General features: G+C 35.3%; 1 protein-coding gene across 3 annotated transcripts in view; it reads right to left on the bottom strand.

Moving 5' to 3' along the window:
• Positions 1 to 27,614, bottom strand: part of LOC125652749 (putative elongator complex protein 1) — a 36,075-nt gene that overhangs the window by 7,275 nt on the left and 1,186 nt on the right. For all 3 annotated transcript variants that reach the window (XM_056166759.1, XM_056166758.1, XM_056166760.1), the window contains exons 2-27: positions 26,087 to 26,257; positions 25,824 to 25,976; positions 25,240 to 25,321; positions 24,494 to 24,574; positions 24,225 to 24,310; positions 24,030 to 24,129; positions 23,478 to 23,568; positions 23,266 to 23,389; positions 23,019 to 23,115; positions 22,535 to 22,738; positions 22,088 to 22,258; positions 18,554 to 18,650; positions 18,238 to 18,396; positions 13,139 to 13,251; positions 12,678 to 12,775; positions 12,122 to 12,175; positions 11,711 to 11,813; positions 9,994 to 10,183; positions 9,561 to 9,719; positions 5,000 to 5,137; positions 3,462 to 3,547; positions 2,134 to 2,279; positions 1,169 to 1,289; positions 955 to 1,052; positions 530 to 731; positions 173 to 297 (exon numbers count right to left, since the gene is read on the bottom strand). In XM_056166759.1, coding sequence (XP_056022734.1) covers positions 173 to 297; positions 530 to 731; positions 955 to 1,052; positions 1,169 to 1,289; positions 2,134 to 2,279; positions 3,462 to 3,547; positions 5,000 to 5,137; positions 9,561 to 9,719; positions 9,994 to 10,183; positions 11,711 to 11,813; positions 12,122 to 12,175; positions 12,678 to 12,775; positions 13,139 to 13,251; positions 18,238 to 18,396; positions 18,554 to 18,650; positions 22,088 to 22,258; positions 22,535 to 22,738; positions 23,019 to 23,115; positions 23,266 to 23,389; positions 23,478 to 23,568; positions 24,030 to 24,129; positions 24,225 to 24,310; positions 24,494 to 24,574; positions 25,240 to 25,321; positions 25,824 to 25,976; positions 26,087 to 26,236 — 3,228 coding nt within the window. In that variant the 5' untranslated portion in view covers positions 26,237 to 26,257. The remainder of the gene's footprint in view (positions 1 to 172; positions 298 to 529; positions 732 to 954; positions 1,053 to 1,168; positions 1,290 to 2,133; positions 2,280 to 3,461; positions 3,548 to 4,999; positions 5,138 to 9,560; positions 9,720 to 9,993; positions 10,184 to 11,710; positions 11,814 to 12,121; positions 12,176 to 12,677; positions 12,776 to 13,138; positions 13,252 to 18,237; positions 18,397 to 18,553; positions 18,651 to 22,087; positions 22,259 to 22,534; positions 22,739 to 23,018; positions 23,116 to 23,265; positions 23,390 to 23,477; positions 23,569 to 24,029; positions 24,130 to 24,224; positions 24,311 to 24,493; positions 24,575 to 25,239; positions 25,322 to 25,823; positions 25,977 to 26,086; positions 26,258 to 27,614) is intronic.

Here is a 27,614-nt window from a genome sequence, read left to right as displayed (position 1 = left end):
GCGTGATGCTCATTTTACACATATAAAAGGAAAAACTCATGGGAAAATGTCTTTTCCTAACAAAGTTCAACTCCCCAAAAAATGCCCAGCCTTATTGATTATAATGTACCATGTCACTCAATAGCTATGGACCTAACTGATGATCAAATAGAATCTAGAAAGGAATCCCTACCCTTCTGAGGGCCTCCTCCCACTGACTGCCCTCAATAAGACAAACAATGGCCTCCTCTGTGTCGCTGGCATACTCCTCCAGCACTACAGCTGCCTCCGTACACCTCTTATCACTCTGTAGTTGATCTGACAAAAAGACGTTAATCATGTTTAAAAACCTGGCTTTCCTTTAACATTCTCTTCTCCAACTACTAAAATTTTCAAATATTCTCACATTCATCCCTGTTTTGCCACAAAACACATTACATGGTGGTGTAAGAAATTTTCATTCTTGTCGCACACTAACAGCACTTACATGAGCTGAACCATTTCTCTGCACACATCAGTCTCATTCTCTACTATATCTACATAAACTTACTGGCTAATTTCCGTGCCAAGTCAACTTCATTTTCTTTGTTAAACTTTAACTTTGCAGTCATACAGAAAACTTGTCTCCAGTTACAGGACAGCATGAATGCATTCAGAGCCAGCTCCCATTCTTCAGCCTTCACATATACAAGCCCCGCCTCCTCATGTCTCTTCTTTCCAATCAAATGTTCTCCATACAGCTTTGCAATCTCCTGATAACGATTACGAAAAAGTTTGTCTCTCAAAAATATAGCACTGAGTGCTTGAGGACATTACAAATTCTATAATCACCATCGTCATTAAATGAAAAGTAGCTTTTAGTGGCATTGTACATGCATGTTAACCTAACCAAAAATGCTAGTGATAAATAAGGTAATATATTTGAAGGACATTTAATAATGAATGAGACTCTCTAACTGCTATACATTTTTTTACCTTGTATTTTTGTGATCCAAGCTTAAAAAGGGACAAAGCCTCTTTAAACAACTTGTGGTCACTGACCAAAGTCAAACACTCATCAAAATGTTCTGGACCTTTATCAAAAAAAAATATTGTAAGATGTCACTGTTTACAATGCTTACAGATCTAAATCAATAATAACTGAGGACTGCAGCTTGTTAAAATGACCCTCATAAATGTAATCACTCACATTTACTGATATTATTCAGAGCTCTTGAGTATCTCTTCAGGTGCTTATCAATTGCATAGTGTTGGTAGGACCCCTCCAGTCGCCGCAGACTATTCAGGAATGGTATATATTCTTTTGGATCCTAGAAACATCAATTCAAATCTTTTTTCAAATTATCATCTTAACGTTCTTAAAAATAAAATCACTGATACACTGAAACATGTCTTATCTGATATGATCTCTGGGAGATTAATTTTGTGCCAGATTGCACAGTATAAAGAAGATAGGTGAAGGAGAATTGGTTATAAAGATGGGGTCAGAATTCACAGTGTGACAGATTTCACAGATGTCTGATTAGACAGGTTTAACTGTACCAATCACAGCAAAGTAATGAAAAATCATATAATCATACATTGTACACCATTAAAATACATCTCTGCACATTAAAATATTTGGAACATGTATTATTGAAATTTTGTTTTGGGGTCTGGGTGTCACCACATTAAATCAAGGAGAACGCAAGTCATACATCGCTTACAACATTGCTGTTGAAAAAATAAATGCATTGCTACCATCCACACCATAAATGAATAAACTCCATAGTCAACTACCAATCACTTCTCAATGATAAATACATGACCCATGTTATTAGAAGGTATCAATCAATTAATGAAAATTTCAAAACATGTCAGAAATTCTAGTTTTGAAAAACTTAAGCTAGCCATTTCTATGCAACTAGTAAAGAAACAAAATCCAACAACCACAACCTGAAATCCACACTATTTGCACTAGTTGGTAAATGATTAAATTCTACTCATTCACACAGATACATGTAGACCAGCTCTAGGAACATTTTTAATTGATTCAATTGTCAGTAGTATCATTATGAGGATTGTATTGTAGATCAGCATTAACATTACACCAGTATTTTATCTAAAGAAAGATGGTGATGCCCAGGCTTCTTTGAATCAAATTTCAATCCGTACCTTCTGTGATTTCTCAGCCACCATGAGCACCAAGTCGAAATCGTAGGTTCCGAGTGCCACATCGAACATTTCGTTAACGTCCACCAGAAACAGGATATACTTCAGAGCCTCTGCTGGACTGACCACTGCGTTCTGACTAGGGTTGTCTGGGGGAAAAAATAACCACAACTCTGATCATTTGTCTGACAGTAAGACATGCATGCTCCTAAATATTTTGAATTCAGAAATTCCTCCCCACAGAGTATTAAATAATATTATTACATGCACATGAATCAAAACTCCCTAACCATTTACTAACCTCTCAGAGATCTCATCTACTAACCTCTCAGTGATCTCATTTACTAACCTCTCACAGATCCCATTTACTAACCTCTCACAGATCCCATTTACTAACCTCTCACAGATCCCATTTACTAACCTCTCACAGATCCCATTTACTAACCTCTCAGAGATCTCATCTACTAACCTCTCAGAGATCCCATTTACTAACCTCTCACAGATCCCATTTACTAACCTTTCAGAGATCCCATTTACTAACCTTTCAGAGATCCCATTTACTAACCTTTCAGAGATCCCATTTACTAACCTCTCACAGATCCCATTTACTAACCTCTCAGAGATCTCATTTACTAACCTCTCAGAGATCCCATTTACTAACCTCTCAGAGATCTCATCTACTAACCTCTCAGAGATCTCATTTACTAACCTCTCACAGATCTCATCTACTAACCTCTCAGAGATCTCATCTACTAACCTCTCAGAGATCCCATTTACTAACCTCTCACAGATCCCATTTACTAATCTCTCAGATATCCCATTTACTAATCTCTCAGAGATCTCATTTACTAACCTCTCAGAGATCCCATTTACTAACCTCTCAGAGATCTCATTTACTAACCTCTGAGATCCCATTTATTAACCTCTCAGAGATCCCATTTACTAACCTCTCACAGATCCCATTTACTAACCTCTCAGAGATCCCATTTATTAACCTCTCAGAGATCTCATTTACTAACCTCTCAGAGATCCCATCTACTAACCTCTCAGAGATCTCACCTACTAACCTCTCAGAGATCCCATTTACTAACCTCTCAGAGATCCCATTTACTAACCTCTCAGAGATCTCATCTACTAACCTCTCAGAGATCTCATTTACTAACCTCTCAGAAATCTCATTAATTAACCTCTCAGAGATCCCATTTACTAACCTCTCAGAGATCCCATTCACTAACCTCTCAGAGATCCCATTTACTAACCTCTCACAGATCCCATTTACTAACCTCTCATAGATTCCATTTACTAACCTCTCAGAGATCTCATCTACTAACCTCTCAGAGATCGGACCAGAAGAAGTGCCTCCTCCAACTCCGGGGTTGTTTTCTTCGCATAAGATGTCAGAATGCTTAAAATGTACCTAAATAATGAAAGAAGTACTCCTAGTTTAACAAAGGGCACATTATATGGTAAATATATGTACAAAAAATGCAGTAAATCTAAATTTCCAATATAGAAGTAATAACTTCTATCAATCATTACATTCAAATTTCAATGGGTACCAACATTCACAGTAAATTGTCACAGAACAATTAATCATACTCTGTATTTAAACAAGAGTACCAGAAATGGTCACAAGGGGTGTGTTTATTAAGGAGTTTGTTTTAGAAGACATTGATTAGCACACAAGGCAAAAAATGCCACAAGTAATAAAACTTTACTGAAGGTAGTATCAGCTATCATCAAGCAGTGACATACTTTCCTTTGCAACACACGAATAATAGGTCCTAGCTTGAAAACTGTGACAGGCAGTAGATAAACACACCAAGAGCTCTGTGTGTAAAATATTTCCCAAAAATTTACTAAGTTCAACTACCTAAATATCAAAGAAAATTAGAAAATTGTTGGAAATCAATGTTCTTGTAATATGCACATCTTCAAATTGATTACAAAGACCTTAGCTTGAAAACTGTGAGAAAGAGTTAAATGGACGCAGTTGCCAATATTTCCTTAAAACCAACTAAGATCCACAACCTGCTATTTTTTTTCCAAATTTTAAGAAAATCAAAAATTCCTTACAACATGCACATCTTCAAAATGCATACAGGCACTGTGTGAATATGAAAGCCTTAGCTTTAGAACTGTGAGAGGAGTTAGGTGGACAAACCATGCACCCATTTTGTAATATTTCATCAAAACTGACTATTAAGTTCAATAATATTGGCTATTTCATTCAGAATTGAAGAACATCAAAATCCTTGCCAGATGCACATCTTTAATACCTATACAAGCACTCTGTAAAATAAGAAGGCCCTAGCTTTAGAACTGTGGGAGGAGTTAAATGGACAAACCATTATATATATTCTCTATGTAATATTACATCCAAATTGACTAAGTCTAACAACTTGTAATTTTCTCCAAGATTGAAGAAAATTAAAAGCCTTGCTAAGTGCACATCTTCAATACGCATACAAAAACTCTGTAAAATATGGCCTTCACTTAAAAATTGTGGGAGAAGTTATATTTGATAAACCCTGTACCCTCCATATAAGATTCAATTTCAAATAAAGGGGCAAAACTCCTGCAAGAGAAGTCAAAATGGATTAAAATTGCAACATGATCTACAGAAGCTACACAGCATTTTTCAGCTTGATATGTGACATAGAAATGAAAATAGAAACAGAAAACCCTGAATGGACAGAAGGATGGGTGAACAGACCTACAGACATTGCAGTACCATAATACATCCCATTTAAAGATAGAAAGCATGTAAAAATACAGACTGCACACAAAGCATCAAGCAGGAATGTTTAAACGTTCATACTCTAGAATCTCCTTCAGTGAGATCAATATGTACTTTGATATATCTTACTTGTATTCATCCTCCTGAATGAGAGACTGTCTCAGCGCATCACAGACTGTGTCCACTTTGTTGGGTTGTTCTGATTCCTCGACCAGTGGAGACCGGTTATAGGCAGCTGTGTACATCGTTCTAGTCACATCTTCCTCCCTACAAACACATTCAACATCCAAATACATCAGTCTCAAAATTAAGCCAGGTCATAATTGACAATACTATTAAAGCATATGTGCAGTAAACTGTGTTTTAAGATTTACTCTGAAAGCTGAGACACATTTTATATTGCAATTTTCTTGAAATTTAAAAAAATAAAAATAAATACCAATAATACTCTCTATTAAACTACTACATACTTCTGAACCATTTTTGGTGATTTATATTGGTAACAGAGTTTTACAATTTCAGCCTTCTGTTGATCGGTTAAATCCATTTTGAAAGGCATTAAAATTGTGACATCATCGTTCATGTCAGAGGTACATTTGTATTATAAAAAGTAACACCCCTTTTCAATCCAATTGCTAAATGCTTCTCTCATATGAATTTCAAGTGGAATTATATTCCAAACATAAAATAAGAAATGTTTTTAGATATATATGCCCCCTGTGTGGTAATATTGAAAAGGATCAACTTTAAATTAGGAATTTCTAATGATAGTGGAAAATATGGATTACATGTATCTACTAATCAGGGGCAACCACAATATTTAGTTTAATCTCTCAAGATACTGGGCAGACATTTCTAAATAACCAGTCATTTGAGTCATGACCTTTGACCTTGTGACTGGTAAACCAATGGGAGCCATCTACTTTACAGAGGATACCAGAGTACGAAGTTTGACTTTTGTCAAGCAAAGGGTTCTCAAAATATTGATCAGACAGTATCTGCATTTGTCTAGAGTAGAAAGATCCTTGACCTTCGACTTTGTGACCTTAGAATCAATCGGGGAAACCAGAATAACAAGTTCAATGTCTGTCAAGCAAAAAGGGTTTTAAGCAGACAATATCTGGCTATGTCCAGTTTGACCCTTGACCTTTAACCTCAAAATCAATTTCTTTGGAGAAACAAGTTTAACAAGTTTGATGTTTGTCAATCAAGCAAATGGTTCTCAGAATATTGAGTAGACAATATCTTACTATGTCCAGTTTGACCCTTGGCCTTTGACCTTTTGGTCACAAAACCAATAGGAGTCATTTACTCCTTAAACAGAACCACAGTACATGTATCAAGTTTGATGTCTGTCAAGCAAAGGGTAAAAAATATTGGGTACACATTATCTAAGTGTTCCAGTTTGACTACTGACCTTTGACCTCAAAGTTGATAGGAAACATGTGGAACTAGTGTATCAATCAAAATGTTTTCAAGATAGTTTGTGGACAGTACCTTACTATGTCAAGTTTGACCCTTGATATTGTGATCTCAAATTAAACGGGGGCCATCTACTCTTCTGGAGAAACCAGATTAATATTGAGTGGATAACACCTGGTCTACTGACCAACTGACAGGAGCAAACAAATGTGTCCCTTTTTTGAGGAGGGGAGAGGGGGAGAGAAACATTATTAATGAACTGACTTTACAGCCTAATTTCATAAAAAAGACAGGATTTTTACCTAAATGAAAACTAGAAGTGTTCTCCAACAACAAATCTCATACCCTGACACTTAAGTCAGTTTAAAAAAGTATTTCATAAAGGGCTGATATATACTTACTGCAGATCTGTCAGATTTATAAAGGACTGCTGCACTTACTGCAGATCTGTCAGATTTATAAAGGACTGCTGTACTTACTGCAGATCTGTCAGATTTATAAAGGACTGATGTACTTACTGCAGATCTGTCAGATTTATAAAGGACTGCTGTACTTACTGCAGATCTGTCAGATTTATAAAGGACTGCTGTACTTACTGCAGATCTGTCAGATTTATAAAGGACTGATGTACTTACTGCAGATCTGTCAGACCTATAAAGGACTGATGTACTTACTGCAGATCTGTCAGATTTATAAAGGACTGATGTCCTTACTGCAGATCTGTCAGATTTATAAAGGACTGATGTACTTACTGCAGATCTGTCAGACTTATAAAGGACTGATGTACTTACTGCAGATCTGTCAGATTTATAAAGGACTGATGTACTTACTGCAGATCTGTCAGATTTATAAAGGACTGATGTACTTACTGCAGATCTGTCAGATTTATAAAGGACTGATGTACTTACTGCAGATCTGTCAGATTTATAAAGGACTGATGTCCTTACCGCAGATCTGTCAGATTTATAAAGGACTGATGTACTTACTGCAGATCTGTCAGACTTATAAAGGACTGATGTACTTACTGCAGATCTGTCAGACTTATAAAGGACTGATGTATCGTCGACTGACCAGTTTCAGTGACCTTAGTGATAAACCACGATTTTTTCATTAATCACTTGGATTAAATAAATAATCAATACGCCTACCTTTAAAGTAATTAAATTCCTTTAATTTCAGCCAAAATTTCCAAATCCATTGGTATGTTAATTGAATATATTTTCATAACAAAAAACATGTCACTTTGTGCTCCTAAAACGGTGACGTCACCTATTTCGGTGACCATTGTAAATATAGGCTTGCCAAGAATGTGCAATTAATAAAATAATATAGTGTAGATTTCTAGACTATTTGTATACTTTATATTAATTTGAAGGTTTGCTTGAAAAAGTAATAAGTAAATGGGCTTATTTTTGGGGTGCTCATGTTGATTTTTTCCAAACTCTCCTTCTAGTGGTTCATTTTCGGAAAAAAATTTAAGACGTGTTCTGTGTATTTTGCAAACACTACAGCTAAATTGATTACGAAATCAACACCCGGAAACGACAACACTCACACGTAAACAAAAGGTCACCAATTCTGGTCAGTCACCGAAATAGGGCAGTCGACGATACTTACTGCAGATCTGTCAGATTTATAAAGGACTGATGTACTTACTGCAGATCTGTCAGATTTATAAAGGACTGATGTACTTACTGCAGATCTGTCAGATTTATAAAGGACTGATGTACTTACTGCAGATCTGTCAGACCTATAAAGGACTGATGTACTTACTGCAGATCTGTCAGACTTATAAAGGACTGATGTACATTGGAACCCCGTTATTACGTTCCCCCTTTATTACGTTAGTCCGCATATTACGTTGGAATTTCAAAGCACAAAACCATTTCTTAACAAACCTATATAAAATAGACCTCGTTATTACGTTGTCCTAAAATGCCGGGACTCGATATTACGTTGTAAAAATTCCGACAAAAACGTAATAAACCCCTAATTATTCAATAGTGATTCTCAAAATAATAAGCCATTCACACCTTGACTGCTTGAGGCAGTCACCACGTATATATTCTTGGTCTGTTAGGGGATTAGAGACGCTTGACTGATCACGCTTCGATAGATCTAGCGACATCAATACAGGTGAATACCCCGTATAGAAGCCAGTGATAAACAATTAAATAATGTTTATTTAGAAATTGTACTCTATGAAATTTACTTCATTTTGCATATTTTGATAATCAAAGAAATAATTTCTCAACCACCTGCGTGTTCAGCATAGTGTGATTACCTTCGCTATTAAAACTCTATTTACGGACAGCTTTGAAACAAGAAAGACAAGATTTATCGTAGCAATGTTACAACCGCTTGGGTAACTGCTTGGACATAGGTGACTAAAGGTGTTCAATTAAAAAAAATGTTCATTGTTTGGACATGCAGCTTGGGTGTTCGTACATCTCGTCCATACATACACCAATCTATCGGGCGATTCGTGCACGGCGTTTACCTCAGTGAATATTTTAAAATCCCATGATGCGCACATGATTTTAGTGCCATCATTTAGCGTTATAAATGAAATCTTCGTGCATCATTATATTTTTTTATATGTGGATTGCGCTTAAATTGTTCTCCGTGCATGTTTATCGTTGGAGAGAAGTGTGTAAGTGTTGGGTATCGTGTGCGTTTTGTGTCTATAGTTTTGTTGTTTTTTGGGTGGGATTTTTTTATTGTGTTGTGTATTGTGTAATTAGAGAACTTAATAAAAACGATGTTTTGTTATTTTTTTTTTAATACGAATGTTGAATACGAACCGGAATGAGTTATTGAGAGAAATTTACATGAACGCATTGTTTTAAAGTTGAACAAAATGGCGGTCCAAACGAATGCAGAAAAAGCAACGTTTATCAAAACATCCTTATGTATCCTACACCGAAATAAAGAAAAGGGATAAGAACATGAAGAATTACGGACATTAAAGATAAGATGTAAATAAAACAAAGTATCATAGTCTTTTAAACAAAGAAACAGTAAAGATATATTCACACACCCCTTCACGGAGTACCAACGGACAATATACAATTTCCAAATGATGATTTTAACGGATTTCACTGGGAACGTTTATTACGTTGCCCCCGGTATTACGTTATTTTATCGTGACAAAATGGAAAACGTAATAACGGGGTTCCACTGTACTTACTGCAGATCTGTCAGACCTATAAAGGACTGTTGCACTTACTGCAGATCTGTCAGATTTATAAAGGACTGATGTACTTACTGCAGATCTGTCAGAAAGAGGTTGATGTGACTGACACTGTTTATCTGCTGAACGAAGAGTCGGACATTAAGGAGGAAGTTGTGAGGATTATGGTCGTAAATCAGATTCACGTTGATTCTATGTCTTCTCATTGCTGTCATGGCGTCTAAGAATTTTAACCTACAAAAGAAATTAACAGTGCAATATTTTCCGTGTAAAATGTGTTGCTTTTCAATTCCATTCATAAAACTGTAGAGAGCATAGACAGCTTACATTAACAGATTTATAATCATACTTTTCCGTAAAGCACTTCGGACACTTAACAATTACAGGAATGATTTTTAAAGTAATACCCATAGGAAGGTGGTCTGAATGGAGACATTTAGCGTATCTATAGCAGTTTATAAAGTTACATGGACAGATAAGGTAATGTTTTACAGATTAAGCACCCTACTCGTCTAAATTCTTTCTGACAGCTGACAGAACCAGGGCCCGAGGATGAATCGTTTCCAGGTTTCCCCTCGGCATCTGGAGGATCAGCTTCGTGTCATCTGGAACCACTGCCACGATTCGAGATCCACGTTCCACTCGCCGAATACTCTCATCGAAAGGATGGGCCTTCCCATCAGACAATGATGGTAAGACTACAATTAATATTAACCACGCTGATACACAAAACTGAACATGTCCACTGTTTTCAGAGTTATCAAATTCTACTAATGCATTCCATACCAAAGCACTATTACACAAAATAATTCATAATTTCACAAAATAAAGAATATCCTTGGAAAAATGACAAAATATTACAGGTACTGCAGATATGAGTACCATGCACCATATTCCAAGTACCATCTTCACTTTCACGTGTTATTTGCAATTCTACCATGGTACGCCTGTGTTAAATCTCCAATAAACTCCTTGACATTAAAAATCCACTGTTGTGCAAAGAGGTTTATTGGATATTTTATACCTTGACATCATCATATTTTGTACACGTTACAAACATCACCATTGTAGAATAGAAATGAATACCTCTTTATCGGAATTGTTGAAGAATAATCCCCTTGAAGTCATTCTCAAACAAATTCCTCCTCTGTCGTCATTAGTTTTTAAGTCACATACAGGTGACTCTCGATAACTTGAAGTTCAAGTGACCTTGATAAAACTTTGAGAGATCAAGAATTTGAGAGATTGAATCCAGAAATTAAAGGTCCAAATGTTAAGGTTAAGATTTTATAGTAACCGGAAGTGTACATTTACAAAATCAAGGGATGAGAATGTTCATTGGCAAGTCTTTGAATAATTTTTTTCAAAATTACTGTCTCATTGTCAAGTCAAAACAGACTTTTAAAAAACACACAGTGTCATACAGCTCTCAGGTCATCATTAAAATTGTACAATTGAACAATCAATTAACTACCCCCAAAACAAAATACATGTGTATGGTTAAAACAGAAAATCAAACAATTACCGGTATCTACCCCATAAAGTAGCACAGGTGTTGTGCCACCTATGTAAACAACTACATGTAATTCAAATCAACACCGCCACACTAGTCCTGATCTTCACTAGCCAAGGGTGACGATACATGGTTTTTCTCTTTCAACACCGTATATTGTCATCCTTGGCTAGCGAAGATGACTAGCCCCAGGCATTCATCACTATGTAGGTAAGGTCCAAGCGGAAACAATCATACTAGTGATTGATGGCGTGTATATGCTACCAATCCGTCAAAATATCAAGAGCAAAAAACAATCAAATATGTTTTACGGAGCCCAAGTTTCACTTTGAGAGATCAGAAGTATGGGAGATCAAGAGTAAATTTCCTTATTTAAATAGAGAAAAAATTCAGACCATCATTTCACTTTGAGAAATCAAAAACAAATTTCAAGCCATTGAGAGGAACCTGTACTGATAAAACATTTGGTTTTATAAACTAGCAAAACTGTAATATTGAGAACACGGCCATGTAAATACACTGAAAATAATTTATGTTTACTGATATACATGTATGTATGTGCATTTGTGAGATTTCTCTACCAGATTAAATTATATAACTAGCTAGAACACTGTGAGGTGTAAATTTTTAAGAATGAAAATGGACAACCATCACACTTTTTACAATGTAGTCATTAGAGGTATATTATCATTTTATGAACAATATTTCCTACCTTCCAGTTTGGTTTTTCTACAAATACACCGGACAGTGTGAGTCAGTGTCGTTAACAGCAAGAACTCTTTATGAACAGCAAATGAGGTACAATTTGAGGCAACCTGTATGAAAAACAACAAGATTGTTTTCAGAGTTTTTCCAATATCTATGCAAAACATATTGATTTCAGTGACACATGTGTACCTTTACATCTAATATTCGTACAAACCTCTGTGTTGTTAACATATTGATTTCAGTGACACATGTGTACCTTTACATCTAATATTCGTACAAACCTCTGTGTTGTTAACATATTGATTTCAGTGACACATGTGTACCTTTACATCTAATATTCGTACAAACCTCTGTGTTGTTAACATATTGATTTCAGTGACACATTTGTACCTTTACATCTAATATTCGTACAAACCTCTGTGTTGTTAACATAAAATCGGTATCTATTTGTTAGTCCCAGCACAACTTTCTGCAATAAAATGGAACATACATGATCAAGTCAAACAATTACTTCACACATTTGAAAATCATACCTTTTTTAAAGCATAAAAAGATAATAACAATTCAAAACACTGTACAGTACTAGTATATAGCCAAATTTCTGCTGCAGATTAATTTTCACTGTTGGCCAAATCCATAAAATATAACTTAGCGATGACATTAACATGTACATAATGGACATAAATATGATGAATTTAAAACTGTGTAAACAGACGTAGACAAAGAATTGTGAAAACAATCAGGAACGAAATCAAGGTTTATACGTTATCTTCAGACTTTGGTGTTGCTTATGTCGACCTTCCATTTGTTTTAATCATTTTCATAAAAGTGTCACTTTGTCCATGATAAACTGATCTTATATAAAAATGTCAATGTAATCCAAGTAGAAAACAACCACAAAAAATTTGCTCCTGGGTTAAAAAAGAAAATTTGATATCTATATTCAGAGACAGTATATGCAATCATTTTACCTGTTCTCCTATTGTACATAGTGCCATCTGTTGGCAAGGTATTGGGAATGATAACTCCTCTCCACCACTCAATTCCCATGGAATAACCATTTCAGTCCCTTGAAGCAAAGCAATTAATGAAACATTTTAGGGAAACCTAATTTTCAGTATATTTAATCAGTGCATCTACTGACATGAATTTCGACAGATAAAATCATACATTTTATTCACTGATTTTGACAAAAAATTTGAAACAATATCACATTATAAGTGCATCAGTGTGATGGGCTTTTACTGAGAGACATGTCCAAACAAAATCCTGTCTACAGACAGGCAGACGGACACAAGAACAAATAAAATCCTGTCTACAGACAGGCAGACAAACACAAGAACAGATGTTGGACAAAAATTTATAAGATTAGCTCACTCGAGTAATCAGCTCAAACTAAAATTCACAATTAGTGCTGCATATTTCTACTTACCAATATCATATTTCAAGATGTAGCCATCCGTTAGTTGTATGGCTAATACAGAGTCTTCTGACTCCCTATCACAGCACATATTATACACTGCACCATCAACCTCCACCTGGGACCTGAAATAATGATCCCACTAATAAAATATACAACTACAGAAAGTTAATCCAGCAATGAAACTTAATGAGACTGAACTACAACATACAAATGTACACCGTACTATACAAATGCTGAACAGCATGATTAACGTTGAACAGCATGATTAACACTGAACAGCATGATTAACACTGAACAACATGATTAACAATGAACAACATGATTAACACTGAACAACATGATTAACACTGAACAACATGATTAACACTGAACAACATGATTAACACTGAACAACATGATTAACACTGAACAGCATGATTAACACTGAACAGCAGGATTAACGCTGAACAACATGATTAACAATTAAAAACATGATTAACAATGAACAACATGATTAACACTGAACAACATGATTAACACTGAACAACATGATTAACAATGAACAGCATGATTAACACTGAACAGCATGATTAACACTGAACAACATGATTAACACTGAACAACATGATTAATGCTGAACAGCATGATTAACAATGAACAACATGATTAACACTGAACAACATGATTAACAATGAACAACATGATTAACAATGAACAACATGATTAAAAATGAACAACATGATTAACACTGAACAGCATGATTAACACTGAACAACATGATTAACACTGAACAACATGATTAATGCTGAACAGCATGATTAAAAATGAACAACATGATTAACACTGAACAACATGATTAACACTGAACAACAGGATTAACACTGAACAACATGATTAAAAATGAATAACATGATTAACAATGAACAGCATGATTAACACTGAACAACATGATTAACACTGAACAACATGATTAACACTGAACAACAGGATTAACACTGAACAACATGATTAACAATGAACAACATGATTAACAATGAACAACATGATTAACAATGAACAGCATGATATCATTATCACTATTCATAACCTTCATCTATATTTAGAAGTACAGTATTAGTTCTGTAATTTTTAGTACTCAGGAATTTTTTTGCTTTCCATCATTTAGTCCCAAGCAAATTAAATTTCTATTTATTCTAACATTAAAAATTTCATACTTTGTGAATACAGTGAAACTTCTCTAAACCGGCCGGCTCTCGGACCGAAAAATTGCCCGGTTTGGAGGGGTGGCCGGTTAACCAAGAATTTATCATTTAGAGACATTTTATCTCAATATTCACAAAGTAGGTACTGTTCCCTTTTTTCTGGTGATCTATGATCAATTATCGGTGGAGATCAAATTAGTCTGCTTGTACCTACAGGTAATTATACATGCGTAATTAACAAGAAATATTCTCACTGAAATCATCTTATTCTAAACTGAAAATCTATAACAGGATTCCGATACATAAAGAAAACACAGAGTCATATTGGAATTCCTCTTACCTATAAAAACTCTGTTTATATGCATCGCTTATATCATTAACAAATTTGTTTTGATGTTTTTGAAAAGTGCAGTAATAAATATGAAATTGTAATTTAAATATTTCTTAGGAATTTTAAGTCTATGGAAACCAAGAAAATTAAGTTATCTTTTAATTATTATTATTAACAGTCATGGGTTAGTTTTCTTTATTAACTACCGATTATATCCATATGATAGAATGATGCAACAATATGGCGTTTGATACTGTATTCATTTAATATGTTCCTAACTGTTTTTCACATTTTGTACAGAATTTGGAAGGGTCACTTGGATAAGCTAGGTGTCAATTAACACCCTTGACAGCTCAGGTAAACAATAGACATTAAAGAGGCCACTTGTGTTTTTCACACCTCCGGTTGATAATTTCCCACCTGGTCAGTCAGTCAATTTGCACACCTGGACAATCTTGATCACCCTCTGGACAAAATTTTCTTGTCTTCAAAAGTGGCCAGTATGATAAGGGTAAATTACACATGTTTGTTAACAAGTGTACTTTAAAATGTGGCCAATGTCCGGTTTTCTGGGGTGGCCGGCTTTGTAAGACTTTCTTTGTAAGGAAATGTTAAGATTTCTGCCGGGACTTTGAAAATCGGCCGATATTCAGGGAGAACCGAATTTCTGAGGGGCCGGTTTGGAGAAGTTTCACTGTACTGCCTAATGTGTATTTCTTTCCAGTTTCGAATCACTCATAATTAATCATAAATGTACTCTCAAATCTGGCTGCTGTCATAAAAACTTTGAAATTTGAAATGCTCTTACTTGGACTGGCTGGTTCTTGGTCAAAAGCACACATTATTTAATTATGGTCATTTAATTATGACTCGGCCATGTGACACACAATCACATGCAATATCCATACAAGATAATTATGGTCATTTAATTATGACTCGGCCATGTGACACACAATCACATGCAATATCCATACAAGATAATTATGGTCATTTAATTATGACTCGGCCATGTGACACACAATCACATGCAATATCCATACAAGATAATTATGGTCATTTAATTATGACTCGGCCATGTGACACACAATCACATGCAATATCCATACAAGATAATTATGGTCATTTAATTATGACTCGGCCATGTGACACACAATCACATGCAATATCCATACAAGATAATTATGGTCATTTAATTATGACTCGGCCATGTGACACACAATCACATGCAATATCCATACAAGATAATTATGGTCATTTAATTATGACTCGGCCATGTGACACACAATCACATGCAATATCCATACAAGATAATTATGGTCATTTAATTATGACTCGGTCATGTGACACACAATCACATGCAATATCCATACAAGATAATTATGGTCATTTAATTATGACTCGGCCATGTGACACACAATCACATGCAATATCCATACAAGATAATTATGGTCATTTAATTATGACTCGGCCATGTGACACACAATCACATGCAATATCCATACAAGATAATTATGGTCATTTAATTATGACTCGGCCATGTGACACACAATCACATGCAATATCCATACAAGATAATTATGGTCATTTAATTATGACTCGGCCATGTGACACACAATCACATGCAATATCCATACAAGATAATTATGGTCATTTAATTATGACTCGGCCATGTGACACACAATCACATGCAATATCCATACAAGATAATTATGGTCATTTAATTATGACTCGGCCATGTGACACACAATCACATGCAATATCCATACAAGATAATTATGGTCATTTAATTATGACTCGGCCATGTGACACACAATCACATGCAATATCCATACAAGATAATTATGGTCATTTAATTATGACTCGGCCATGTGACACACAATCACATGCAATATCCATACAAGATAATTATGGTCATTTAATTATGACTCGGCCATGTGACACACAATCACATGCAATATCCATACAAGATAATTATGGTCATTTAATTATGACTCGGCCATGTGACACACAATCACATGCAATATCCATACAAGATAATTATGGTCATTTAATTATGACTCGGCCATGTGACACACAATCACATGCAATATCCATACAAGATAATTATGGTCATTTAATTATGACTCGGCCATGTGACACACAATCACATGCAATATCCATACAAGATAATTATGGTCATTTAATTATGACTCGGCCATGTGACACACAATCACATGCAATATCCATACAAGATAATTATGGTCATTTAATTATGACTCGGCCATGTGACACACAATCACATGCAATATCCATACAAGATAATTATGGTCATTTAATTATGACTCGGCCATGTGACACACAATCACATGCAATATCCATACAAGATAATTATGGTCATTTAATTATGACTCGGCCATGTGACACACAATCACATGCAATATCCATACAAGATAATTATGGTCATTTAATTATGACTCGGCCATGTGACACACAATCACATGCAATATCCATACAAGATAATTATGGTCATTTAATTATGACTCGGCCATGTGACACACAATCACATGCAATATCCATACAAGATAATTATGGTCATTTAATTATGACTCGGCCATGTGACACACAATCACATGCAATATCCATACAAGATAATTATGGTCATTTAATTATGACTCGGCCATGTGACACACAATCACATGCAATATCCATACAAGATAATTATGGTCATTTAATTATGACTCGGCCATGTGACACACAATCACATGCAATATCCATACAAGATAATTATGGTCATTTAATTATGACTCGGCCATGTGACACACAATCACATGCAATATCCATACAAGATAATTATGGTCATTTAATTATGACTCGGCCATGTGACACACAATCACATGCAATATCCATACAAGATAATTATGGTCATTTAATTATGACTCGGCCATGTGACACACAATCACATGCAATATCCATACAAGATAATTATGGTCATTTAATTATGACTCGGCCATGTGACACACAATCACATGCAATATCCATACAAGATAATTATGGTCATTTAATTATGACTCGGCCATGTGACACACAATCACATGCAATATCCATACAAGATAATTATGGTCATTTAATTATGACTCGGCCATGTGACACACAATCACATGCAATATCCATACAAGATAATTATGGTCATTTAATTATGACTCGGCCATGTGACACACAATCACATGCAATATCCATACAAGATAATTATGGTCATTTAATTATGACTCGGCCATGTGACACACAATCACATGCAATATCCATACAAGAGATAATAAAGGAGGACATTCAGGTGAAAAGACAAGCAGTATATAGGAATTAAACTCAGAATGTGTTAGCATTAGGAAATAATATTCCCTTTGGATCTAAATGTTGACTAGCTCGTTAAATTGGGGCCAAGGACCTTCAATAAAATGCCAACGAAATCACTTCGCTGTAAGTGTGAATTCATTTTAATAAGCATGTTTGTTGTAACCATGGTTTACTGTATAGAGATTAAACCAGTAGGATTTACTCATTAGGCTGACGATGCAGACCCACAGTCTGATTTGCACACAATCATATTTCAGAAAACTTACCTGACCAGCAGATTTTCACCATCAAATTTACAGGAGTACAGAGTAGAATGCTGGGATCTTTGAGCATCCACACAACAAAAAAGAACCAGATCCGAGTTGTACCAGACCACATGGAGAACCAGCTTTGACAGTCGTGATATTGGAGGCAACCCTGTTATGCTGGTGGATAAAATAATTTTTTTATTCAAAAGAATAAAGAGATTAAAACAAAACACTGAAAAATCATCATAATTACTTTTTAGAAGTTTTTAAGCATATTCTCTAACCATGATGGAAGATATTTTAATCGATTTCAATAAAAAAGAATGCATCTCACTTATAAATGCCTGTAAGCCTGGGAGTTGAACAGCATGTCTTAAAACTGTTCCCTCCTGCCCCATCCAATTTGACACTGTCGTCTTTTGTTTCCGAGTCTAAAAAGACAAAAACTACTATATACAGGGGAATATTTGCCCCGTCTTATTTCCGTGCCTTTCGCCCGCGTTGTCAGTGGGCATATTTAAGACTAAGCAAAACAGTTTTCTCTAATTTATCTTTGAGCACAACTGCATCTTGGCGAATTTAATACCAGACAAAACCGTCTGCAAGAATAGAAAGACAAAAATAACACTGGGCGAAAATAATACAGGGCGAAAACATCACAAGACGAAAATAGCACAGGATGCAGATAACCCTGTATACAGGATCTATTAAAAAATATTGAAAAACATTTCAAGTTTTCTTTTTTAAGCTTGTATTTACTGTGAATTTACAGTAAGTGTGAACGACTCAGCTTCTCAAGTTCCTTCGAGGTCTCGGATAGTTGGTTTCAAAACAAATCTGTCAATGATGACGCATCAAGGAAAGAACAATCACTGCGATTGGACCAATATTTAAAGGGGCGGGAATAAAAATAATTTTAGATGGTCACACGTGTCTTTACACTAGCGTGTCATTACATAATCTTTTAGCACGATGGAAGAGACTGCGAAAAGGGAAAACCAAACAATGACGTTGATTTTAAAATTACATGCCGAGGGTTTATATTATGGTAAGATCAGTAAGAAATTAGGCGTCGCAAAGGCCACGTTATAAAATTGTCAATCATGGGAACTCTTGCATCGAAAATGTCGCCAACGAAGCTCACACCGGATGTACTTTAGTTTAACGAGTATGAAATTAGAAAGAAATCAAGTGTATATTAATAGAGAAATCAGACAAAATTTATTAAGAAGAAATATTTGTACCCCTGACAATGTACCAAAGGTGTCTTTAATTTATAGAGCTGCGAGAAATTTTTAGGGAAATGACTTTCAAGAAACTGCAAAGAAAATCCAAGAGAAGCATATTTCGTCTGAACACAGGGACTCGTCACGAAATATTTGTCTTTTTAAAATTTGACATCGTCTATTCTATATTTACAAATAAATGTAAATATAGAGTAGAGAGGGTCAATTCGTGACGAGCCCCTGTGGTCTGAACACGAACTAAGTGTTGAAAACTTCTTTGCTACTGATTTTATTGCAATTTAGGCCGAGTCAGTTATAGTTATATATATATATATATATATATATAGAGAGAGAGAGAGAGAGAGAGAGAGAGAGAGAGAGAAACCTCTAAACACTTTGTTGAAATATTTCGACCGTGTTACCAGTCTTCTTCAGTCGTGTTTTCGTGAAGAAGACCGGTAACACGGTCGAAATATTTCAACAAAGTGTTTAGAGTTTTTTCTGTATTTTACTTCCAAAAAAGAGACTTTATATATATATATATATATATATATATATATATACTGTATATATTGACGAAGCGAGTGTCACGTTCGTACAACGGGTGATCGCAATCATGGACATACAGTACCATAGGAGCTTGAAATTTTATCAATAAAGTTAATAAAATGTACTTGATTGACCATAGCTCATGGCTTGGTCAATCAAGTACATTTTATTAACTTTATTGATAAAATTTCAAACTCCTATGGACATAGTTAGGGGTGGACCAGTGATAAAGGTTCAAAGGTACGCCAGTATCGCAACATTAACAATCGACCTTTGCTGTGGTTTATTAGTTTTTGCTAGAATTCACAGAACTTGCCGTTGTTCATTCAATTAACAGTATCTAGCGATGGTTACTTCCGAATTTCTTACGAAAATGTGGGTATATATAACAGTAAAAGACATCAAAGCATGCCATGTGTTGAAAATAAATGTTTTCTCGAAGTAGAATATCTATTGATCTTATTACTTAATCTGACAAATTATTTTAGGGGCGAGATCAAATGTTCAATGTTAGAAAAAACTGAGTTCGCATAGTTCTCACCAAGACACCCCACCTCCCCCCCCCCCCCCCCCCCCCCCCCCCCCCCCACCCCATACAAAACTAAATATGAAGTATGTTGAAACTAATCGATTAACAAGTAAAACAAATGAAAGTGTACATTGAAACTATTAAATGTTTATCAAAATGTATTATTATGTGGTTTTAAAGTCAGTTGTCTTTTTTTTCCCACTAACGTGTAACGGATGTCGGATGACAGAAACTTACGAGTTTTTACCCCCTCTTCCCCCTAACTATTTGAATTTAGAAATTTTTCCGACATCGATCTTTTCCAATGCTTTGCAAGATTTCAAAAATATCCTCTGAGAGATTTATTTTAAAATAACGATATGGAAACTGCGAATGTGAAAGAGACAACAAAACAAAAGCATTGTTCTTAAACGGACAAAATCGCCTATAGAAACATGTACTGAAATTTCTGATCACTTAAAACTGACAAGTATCTACAAGAATTTAAGGGAGTAACCTTTCAATTTTTATTGGGATAGAGAGGCAACTGTGGATCCTGCCTTTTCCCGCAGCATTTTCGATCCCGTCATATTTTTTCTTCTTTTCAATTTTCAGTACTATTTGAATTCTGGGATATTGCTATCCTGCCTTTTCTTTACATATCGGAGCTCGCCTTTTTCACCCTGTATTCTCCCTTCCATACCTATTGATACTGCGATGGATTATAAGTATAACACGGTTATTCCTGTTTAAAAGATAAAATTTATAAGGTATCTGATAAAAGTTATATCTTCTAAAGTTTACGAGATATCTTGTATCTTTTATAAGACATCTTATATTTTTTTCTTTCTAAGATATCCCATCACTTTTATACATGTAGATATCTAGTATACATAAGATAAACTTTACAAGACATTTTATTAACGTAATCTCAAATCTCCGTTGTCAAATCAAAACCGATATTGAATCTCACGCTACGTACGGTGCAATTTACACTGAAATCAAATAGTGAAACTTACACCTGTTAGGCACGAGATAATATAATGCCAAATACTTGGGACCGCCTACCTATAATTTAACCGACCTATCAAAAGCGCTCTTTAAAATCACTCAGGGACTTTCCAATGAACTATCTGGAGCACGTCATGTAATTGCCGATATATCTCGTTCACACTTACTGTAAATCCACAGTAATCCCTGAACCAATCTCCAATTCAATTACATCAAAGACCTAATTACTAAATCTTGTAAACATAATTCAAAATACAGTAATCATGTACATATTTTGTTAATTTTACCTACTGTCAAAGTGCAGACAGCAACTCGCGGTTATAGAGAAACCTACTGTCAAAAGTGTAGACAGCAACTCACTCACTGTTATAGAGACACCTACTGTCAAAAGTGTAGACAGCAACTCACTCACTGTTATAGAGACACCTACTGTCAAAAGTGTAGACAGCAACTCACTCACTGTTATAGAGACACCTACTGTCAAAAGTGTAGACAACAACTCACTCACTGTTATAGAGACACCTACTGTCAAAAGTGTAGACAGTAACTCACTCACTGTTATAGAGACACCTACTGTCAAAAGTGTAGACAGCAACTCTTCCATCATCCAACAACAATAGAGTATCATCAGTATTTCCATGGTAACAAAATGATACAAAATTCACCGAGGTTGGTAATTGTAGATAATAGGCTGACATTGGCGGAGGCACAACCATTTGTCGAGTTGGTGTCATCAACAATTTACCTGAATTAAAAATCAGAATCTGTGTAATTGTTTCCAGAAATACTCAAAGTCTGTAGTTACACTTTTACATAGTCCAAATACATGTATGTATATACCACACATTTATTCCGAGTTATAGTATATCCTATACACTTTTTCTGAGTCCTAATGTATGCCCCACAAAAAGCCATCAATTCATAAAGAACAGTGATACTATTATTCTTCTGCCCAGGTCACAGAGTAAGTTTTACATTTCAAATACGCTATTTTGTAGAATTATCAATTCAAAATACTAACTTCCATCAATGACAGCAACAAGGGCACCATTACTCATATGGGTGGCCCAGTGCCATGTATACTGCAAATATTTCCCATTGTGACATAATACATGGAGACGATATGCATGTTCTGGGTCCCAGGTAAGGGAAGAAACTCTGTCCTCATCAAATTTAATGCTTTGTTTCAGGTACCAGTGGTAGTTACCCACACTCCATAACTGAACTGGAAAATATTAATGGCTACATGCAATACAAATCTCCTTGGTACACAAAATAGCATTCAAAATACTTCACACTTAGTAATTTTACAATACATCTATCACTAGGCAAAAAATACTGTGAGTATTGACTGACTGTATTTATTGAAGGCTCAAGGAGTTTTCATTTTATAAAATTTCAGATCAATTTGACAAAATCAGTTGAAATTCTGACACTAGAATGTACTATGTGACTTGATATTTCCACCTACTTGGGCCAGCTTTTGGTGCCCCTGCATCACTTACTGTATGACTTGGGGGTAACTTCTGACCCCTCCTGTACCAGATCTTCACACCAGACAGCTAACACAGTAGAATCTGTATTCCATAGTAGCTCTCTAACCTGATAAAAGCAATAACAATGTGTCATCACTATCAAACCCAGACTAATACTGTTCAACTGTTCAGTTACCTTGGCTACCACACTGTAGTGTTTCACAATTACTCTGTCACAACATAATCAATTTTTTTTTATTGAAAATTACGCCTATACCTTCACATCTTTGACACCAAAAGGCAGAGAAAATTCTCCATGTCGTAGTCCATTCTTTTCAAAAAATACTACATCGTGTTTATTTGGCCGCCTCTGTGTAGAAGCAATAAGACTTCCGGATGGTCTAAAGGTAAGAGAATTATTCCATGAATCAGAGAAAGGTGAAAAAATTCAAACAAGTATTTTGTACTTGGGTAGAAAGTGTGACCTACTTCCAGGCTAGAGCCTGTTCGACGCCGTCCACATTTTCACTGGTTGATTGGTGCTCAAACTCCCGGCTCCACACCCTCAGCTTTCTGGTAGCTGCACAAAAGTTTCAAAGCAAACAATATCAGCATTTCCATTCTGACACCTATCTCTAAGCCGAGAATCTCTAAACCAAGAATCTTTACACCCAAAATGGAAATCAGGGTGAAACATAAATTGCACTTTCTCACACTAAAATATCTTATCAATAATGACCTCCAAACGCCAATATCCACGCATCAAAGGGCTCCACTGGAAATAAGCTTTCGAGCTTTCATGGGTTATCCTTGATATTTATGTATGTATATCTGTATGTACATATATATTTAATAAACATTTATTTATTTTAATACTAAACAATACTTATCTACAGTGAATTGTATTTAGAAATAAAAGCTATTGAATCTCTGTTTTCAAATACACAATATCTTGCAAACATGAAAAGCAACACAACTTTATTTCTCTAATTCACCAAAGTCTTTTAAAAACCACAGCAAAATCTATTTATGGACACATACATGTAATGGGACAAATTGAACTGACGACAAAACACTGTCCATCACCACGCCAGCTGATTCTTGGCTGTTTGTCATCCCAGGGAAGTGCTGCGTGAACTTCCTAAAAGGGAAATTAATGTACATGTACAACATTTACTGTACAAATGAATAAAATTCAAAATGTATATTCTGATATCAAAATACTTTAAACCCTACCTCTTTCTTCTGCTTTGCTGCTTCCTTTCCAATGGAACCATGGAATTGAGTTTCCTTCTTTCCCCAGCCAACATTGACAAATTGTGCTAAATAAATAAAGATGACATTCACATCTTAAATAGCTTGCTGTTAACACATCTATATCCTTACAAGGAAAATCCATCTATTTCATGTATTCCACTAAAACTCTAACTTTCACTAGTAAAGGTATTAAAGCAACATGACGATGTACAGGTACTTTTCAAAATGGATACATGTGGGATTATTACCTGCCCCGAAATTATCAGGGTGAAGAGATTTTTCATTGATTGGGTCAAACTCCCTGGTCATCATAATTAATGTGTCCTGTCCTATGAAAAATAAATATTGTACCTCGTTAGCAATGAATATTCCCAGAATTTCTAAACATCATGATCTATATGAAATCTCTCATAAATTCACAATTTCACAATTAAAAGGCAAAAGACAAAAGTTTGGTCTACATTTTGCAATTTTCTACCCTCTGCAAGAATTTATTTTCAAACATTTTAAAATTCATATCTGCCGTGAGCGTGATAGTCACTTTGAGAAGAATGTTATAAGTGCATTTTTTACATAAAGTCTCCAGGATAAATAATCTCCCTGTGAATGTAACTTGATTATATACTGTTTATGTGGAATAGGCCAATCAATATGAAAATACCCGGTGCACATCTTCATATGGTGAGTAATGGGTGTACAGATTTTCAGAAAAAATCCATGCACTAGTTCTTAGAACATGCATGGACAAAATCATGTCTACAGACAGACGGACATGCTGATTCCAATATACCCCCCCCCCTTAAACTTTGTTTGCGGAGGTATAATAATTTCCTTGCAAATGTTAATTAGACATGCATATATGTGTGGAAATGTTCACTGTACATTGTAAGTCTAAGTGATGACATATCTATGAAGCTTCATTTACAATGAATCCTCCAGGAATTTCTCAACATCCTGGGAATATCCGCTATACATTGTAATAGCCGGTACTCACCGGTAGCTAGAATCAACATCTCCTGGTCAGGGCTCCATGACATGGCTCTGATACCACTGCTGACATCCCCTACACTCTCAACCTGACAAACAATCACATCAATGAAATTATTCAAACACAAATCAAACGACATTTGTACTGCGCAGTAGATTTAGTCCGAAACCCATAAAAATAACCTGCTATAACAGGCATTCCATAGAAAACGGAACAATAGTTTTATCATAAATCTGGAAATTTTGCTGTTATGCATAAATTATCATGTTTTACTATAGTTTAATCACCTCACATGCCTAGCAAACTAGAGTGTGATTACTTACGTTTACTGGTATACAAAATTTGAAATAAAAATGAAAATATCAAAAATACTGCCTCATACAAATTGAAATACACAGGGCATCCCATGTTAATTTCCATAGTCCCCGCCCACTGACATCATGACACATTGCTGATTGGCATGCCAGTGAGGAATTGAAATGTTGATGTAGTATATGGGGAAATTAACACATTGGAGCTTTTAAAGAATCATTACAGAGAAATCAGTTGGAAATGTATTTATATAAATGTATACACAAATAAAGTTGAACCTGTCCAGATGAAACATTCCACAACAGAACACCTCCAGTATCTGTGGCAACACATACAGACTGCTGGTCAGCAAGGAATTCCATTCCCACGATTCTGTTGACGCCATCTGGAGGCAGTTCGTCACACTGGTCAAGTTTTACAACTCCTATAACCTATTTAATTTAGAAATGTGTCATTTTAGTGTATTAAAAAACTAAAATCTTAATACAGGAACAAAAAAGAGTATATTTTAATTCAGAACGATGTTTGAAATTAAGATTACTTGTTCACTTTGTGGACACAGGCCAACAATGCAGTTTGGTGATGCAGTGTATATATTTCCAGAGTCATAGTCGATACAAATACATTGTGACCCCTGGAAATCCTGGCCAGCGTCCAGGTGTCTATAGGTCAGAAGCTCAAGATTTCTCATTCTGTCTGCTACTTCTTACAGCTACAAAAATGATAAACAATATAATATGTATACGGTGTGACCGTTGGACCGAGCGAAGCATATATAATGGTCATTGGAGTGTCCCAAGTGGTAATCATAATTCCGTTAAGTACAGTAGATTATGATTCATTTAAAAATATATATTTTTAATGAAATTTTCCTTGCACTAAACACCCAGTAACATCTCAATATTAATGGGGTTTATATGGGGACAACAGTTTTACAGGATCCGCCTATTCATTGAACGCGGGAAATAAAACGAAAGGCGACGTAAACTGTGCATTGTGACGTCACATTTAGCCTCGACTTTTTTCTCTTTTTCAAAGCAAACAATTATAAACAGCAATAAAAAATTCCGTATGCAATAAAAAAAGGCCGTTAAAACTAAACAAAATTAACCAATAAATTCAAAATGGTAAAAAAGTAACCGTAATTTTATCGTATATTCTTATTCAAAGAAACTCATGAACTCGTTCATCTATTTAGTCATATTACGGTTTTATATGTATTTATTTGCTAAAATCTGTTACAATGATAATTATACTATTCACTTTGAACAAACTGAGTGTTTAAATTACGAATTGCATGTCAGAGTCTTCTATTATTGGCATTCAAAATAAAACACAAATAACTGTTGAAGCAGGTAATGAAAAAATAAATTGCGGCGCCCATATGGATCACGAAAATTTAAGTGAACGTATATAGAGATTATCTCCTTTTCTTTTGCTGATTTTGACTTCTTTCTTTTACATACGTGTTACCTTTAGAGCCTTGCTTCGCGGACGGGCCTTTGGCATTGGTGATGCAGTGTATATATTCGGTATTACCTACATCTATTATTTACAGTTAAAACTGTGTAGCTGACAGTATAAGAGGGAACTTATATTGCCTCGCTAGTGAGCTAGTTTTTCTAGTGATGTGGTAGAGTCTCTCCCTCAATCACGTAAGTTAAGCAACAGCAAATGTGATCTGCACTTGGCTGGGTGACCGCTACACATTACACATCGAGTGTGACTAGCACTTGGCTGGGTGACCGCTACACATTACACATCGAGCGTGACCAGCACTTGGCTGGGTGACCACTATACATGTTACACCTGTCTGCTCCAACATCTGTGTAATCCAGTTCATTGTGTTTTCTGACCCTACTTACATTCCAAAATCAGCTCTCTTGCTCCCAATGCCAAAGGCTTGAAAAAAAAAGGATTTTTTTTAAAAATACACCTAAATTTTGAATAATTCAACAAAAACTGTAGCTAGATGTAGTGATGAAACGATTGTCGCCGATGATCGATTGTCGGTCGTTCAGAGACCTACGATGCTACTAATTGATTACAAAATAAAAGTCGCCGACATC

The sequence above is a fragment of the Ostrea edulis genome, chromosome 5 (assembly GCF_947568905.1).
Source record: "Ostrea edulis chromosome 5, xbOstEdul1.1, whole genome shotgun sequence".
NCBI classification, from domain to species: Eukaryota; Metazoa; Mollusca; class Bivalvia; order Ostreida; family Ostreidae; genus Ostrea; species Ostrea edulis.
This window is presented reverse-complemented; position numbering and strand designations above follow the sequence as displayed.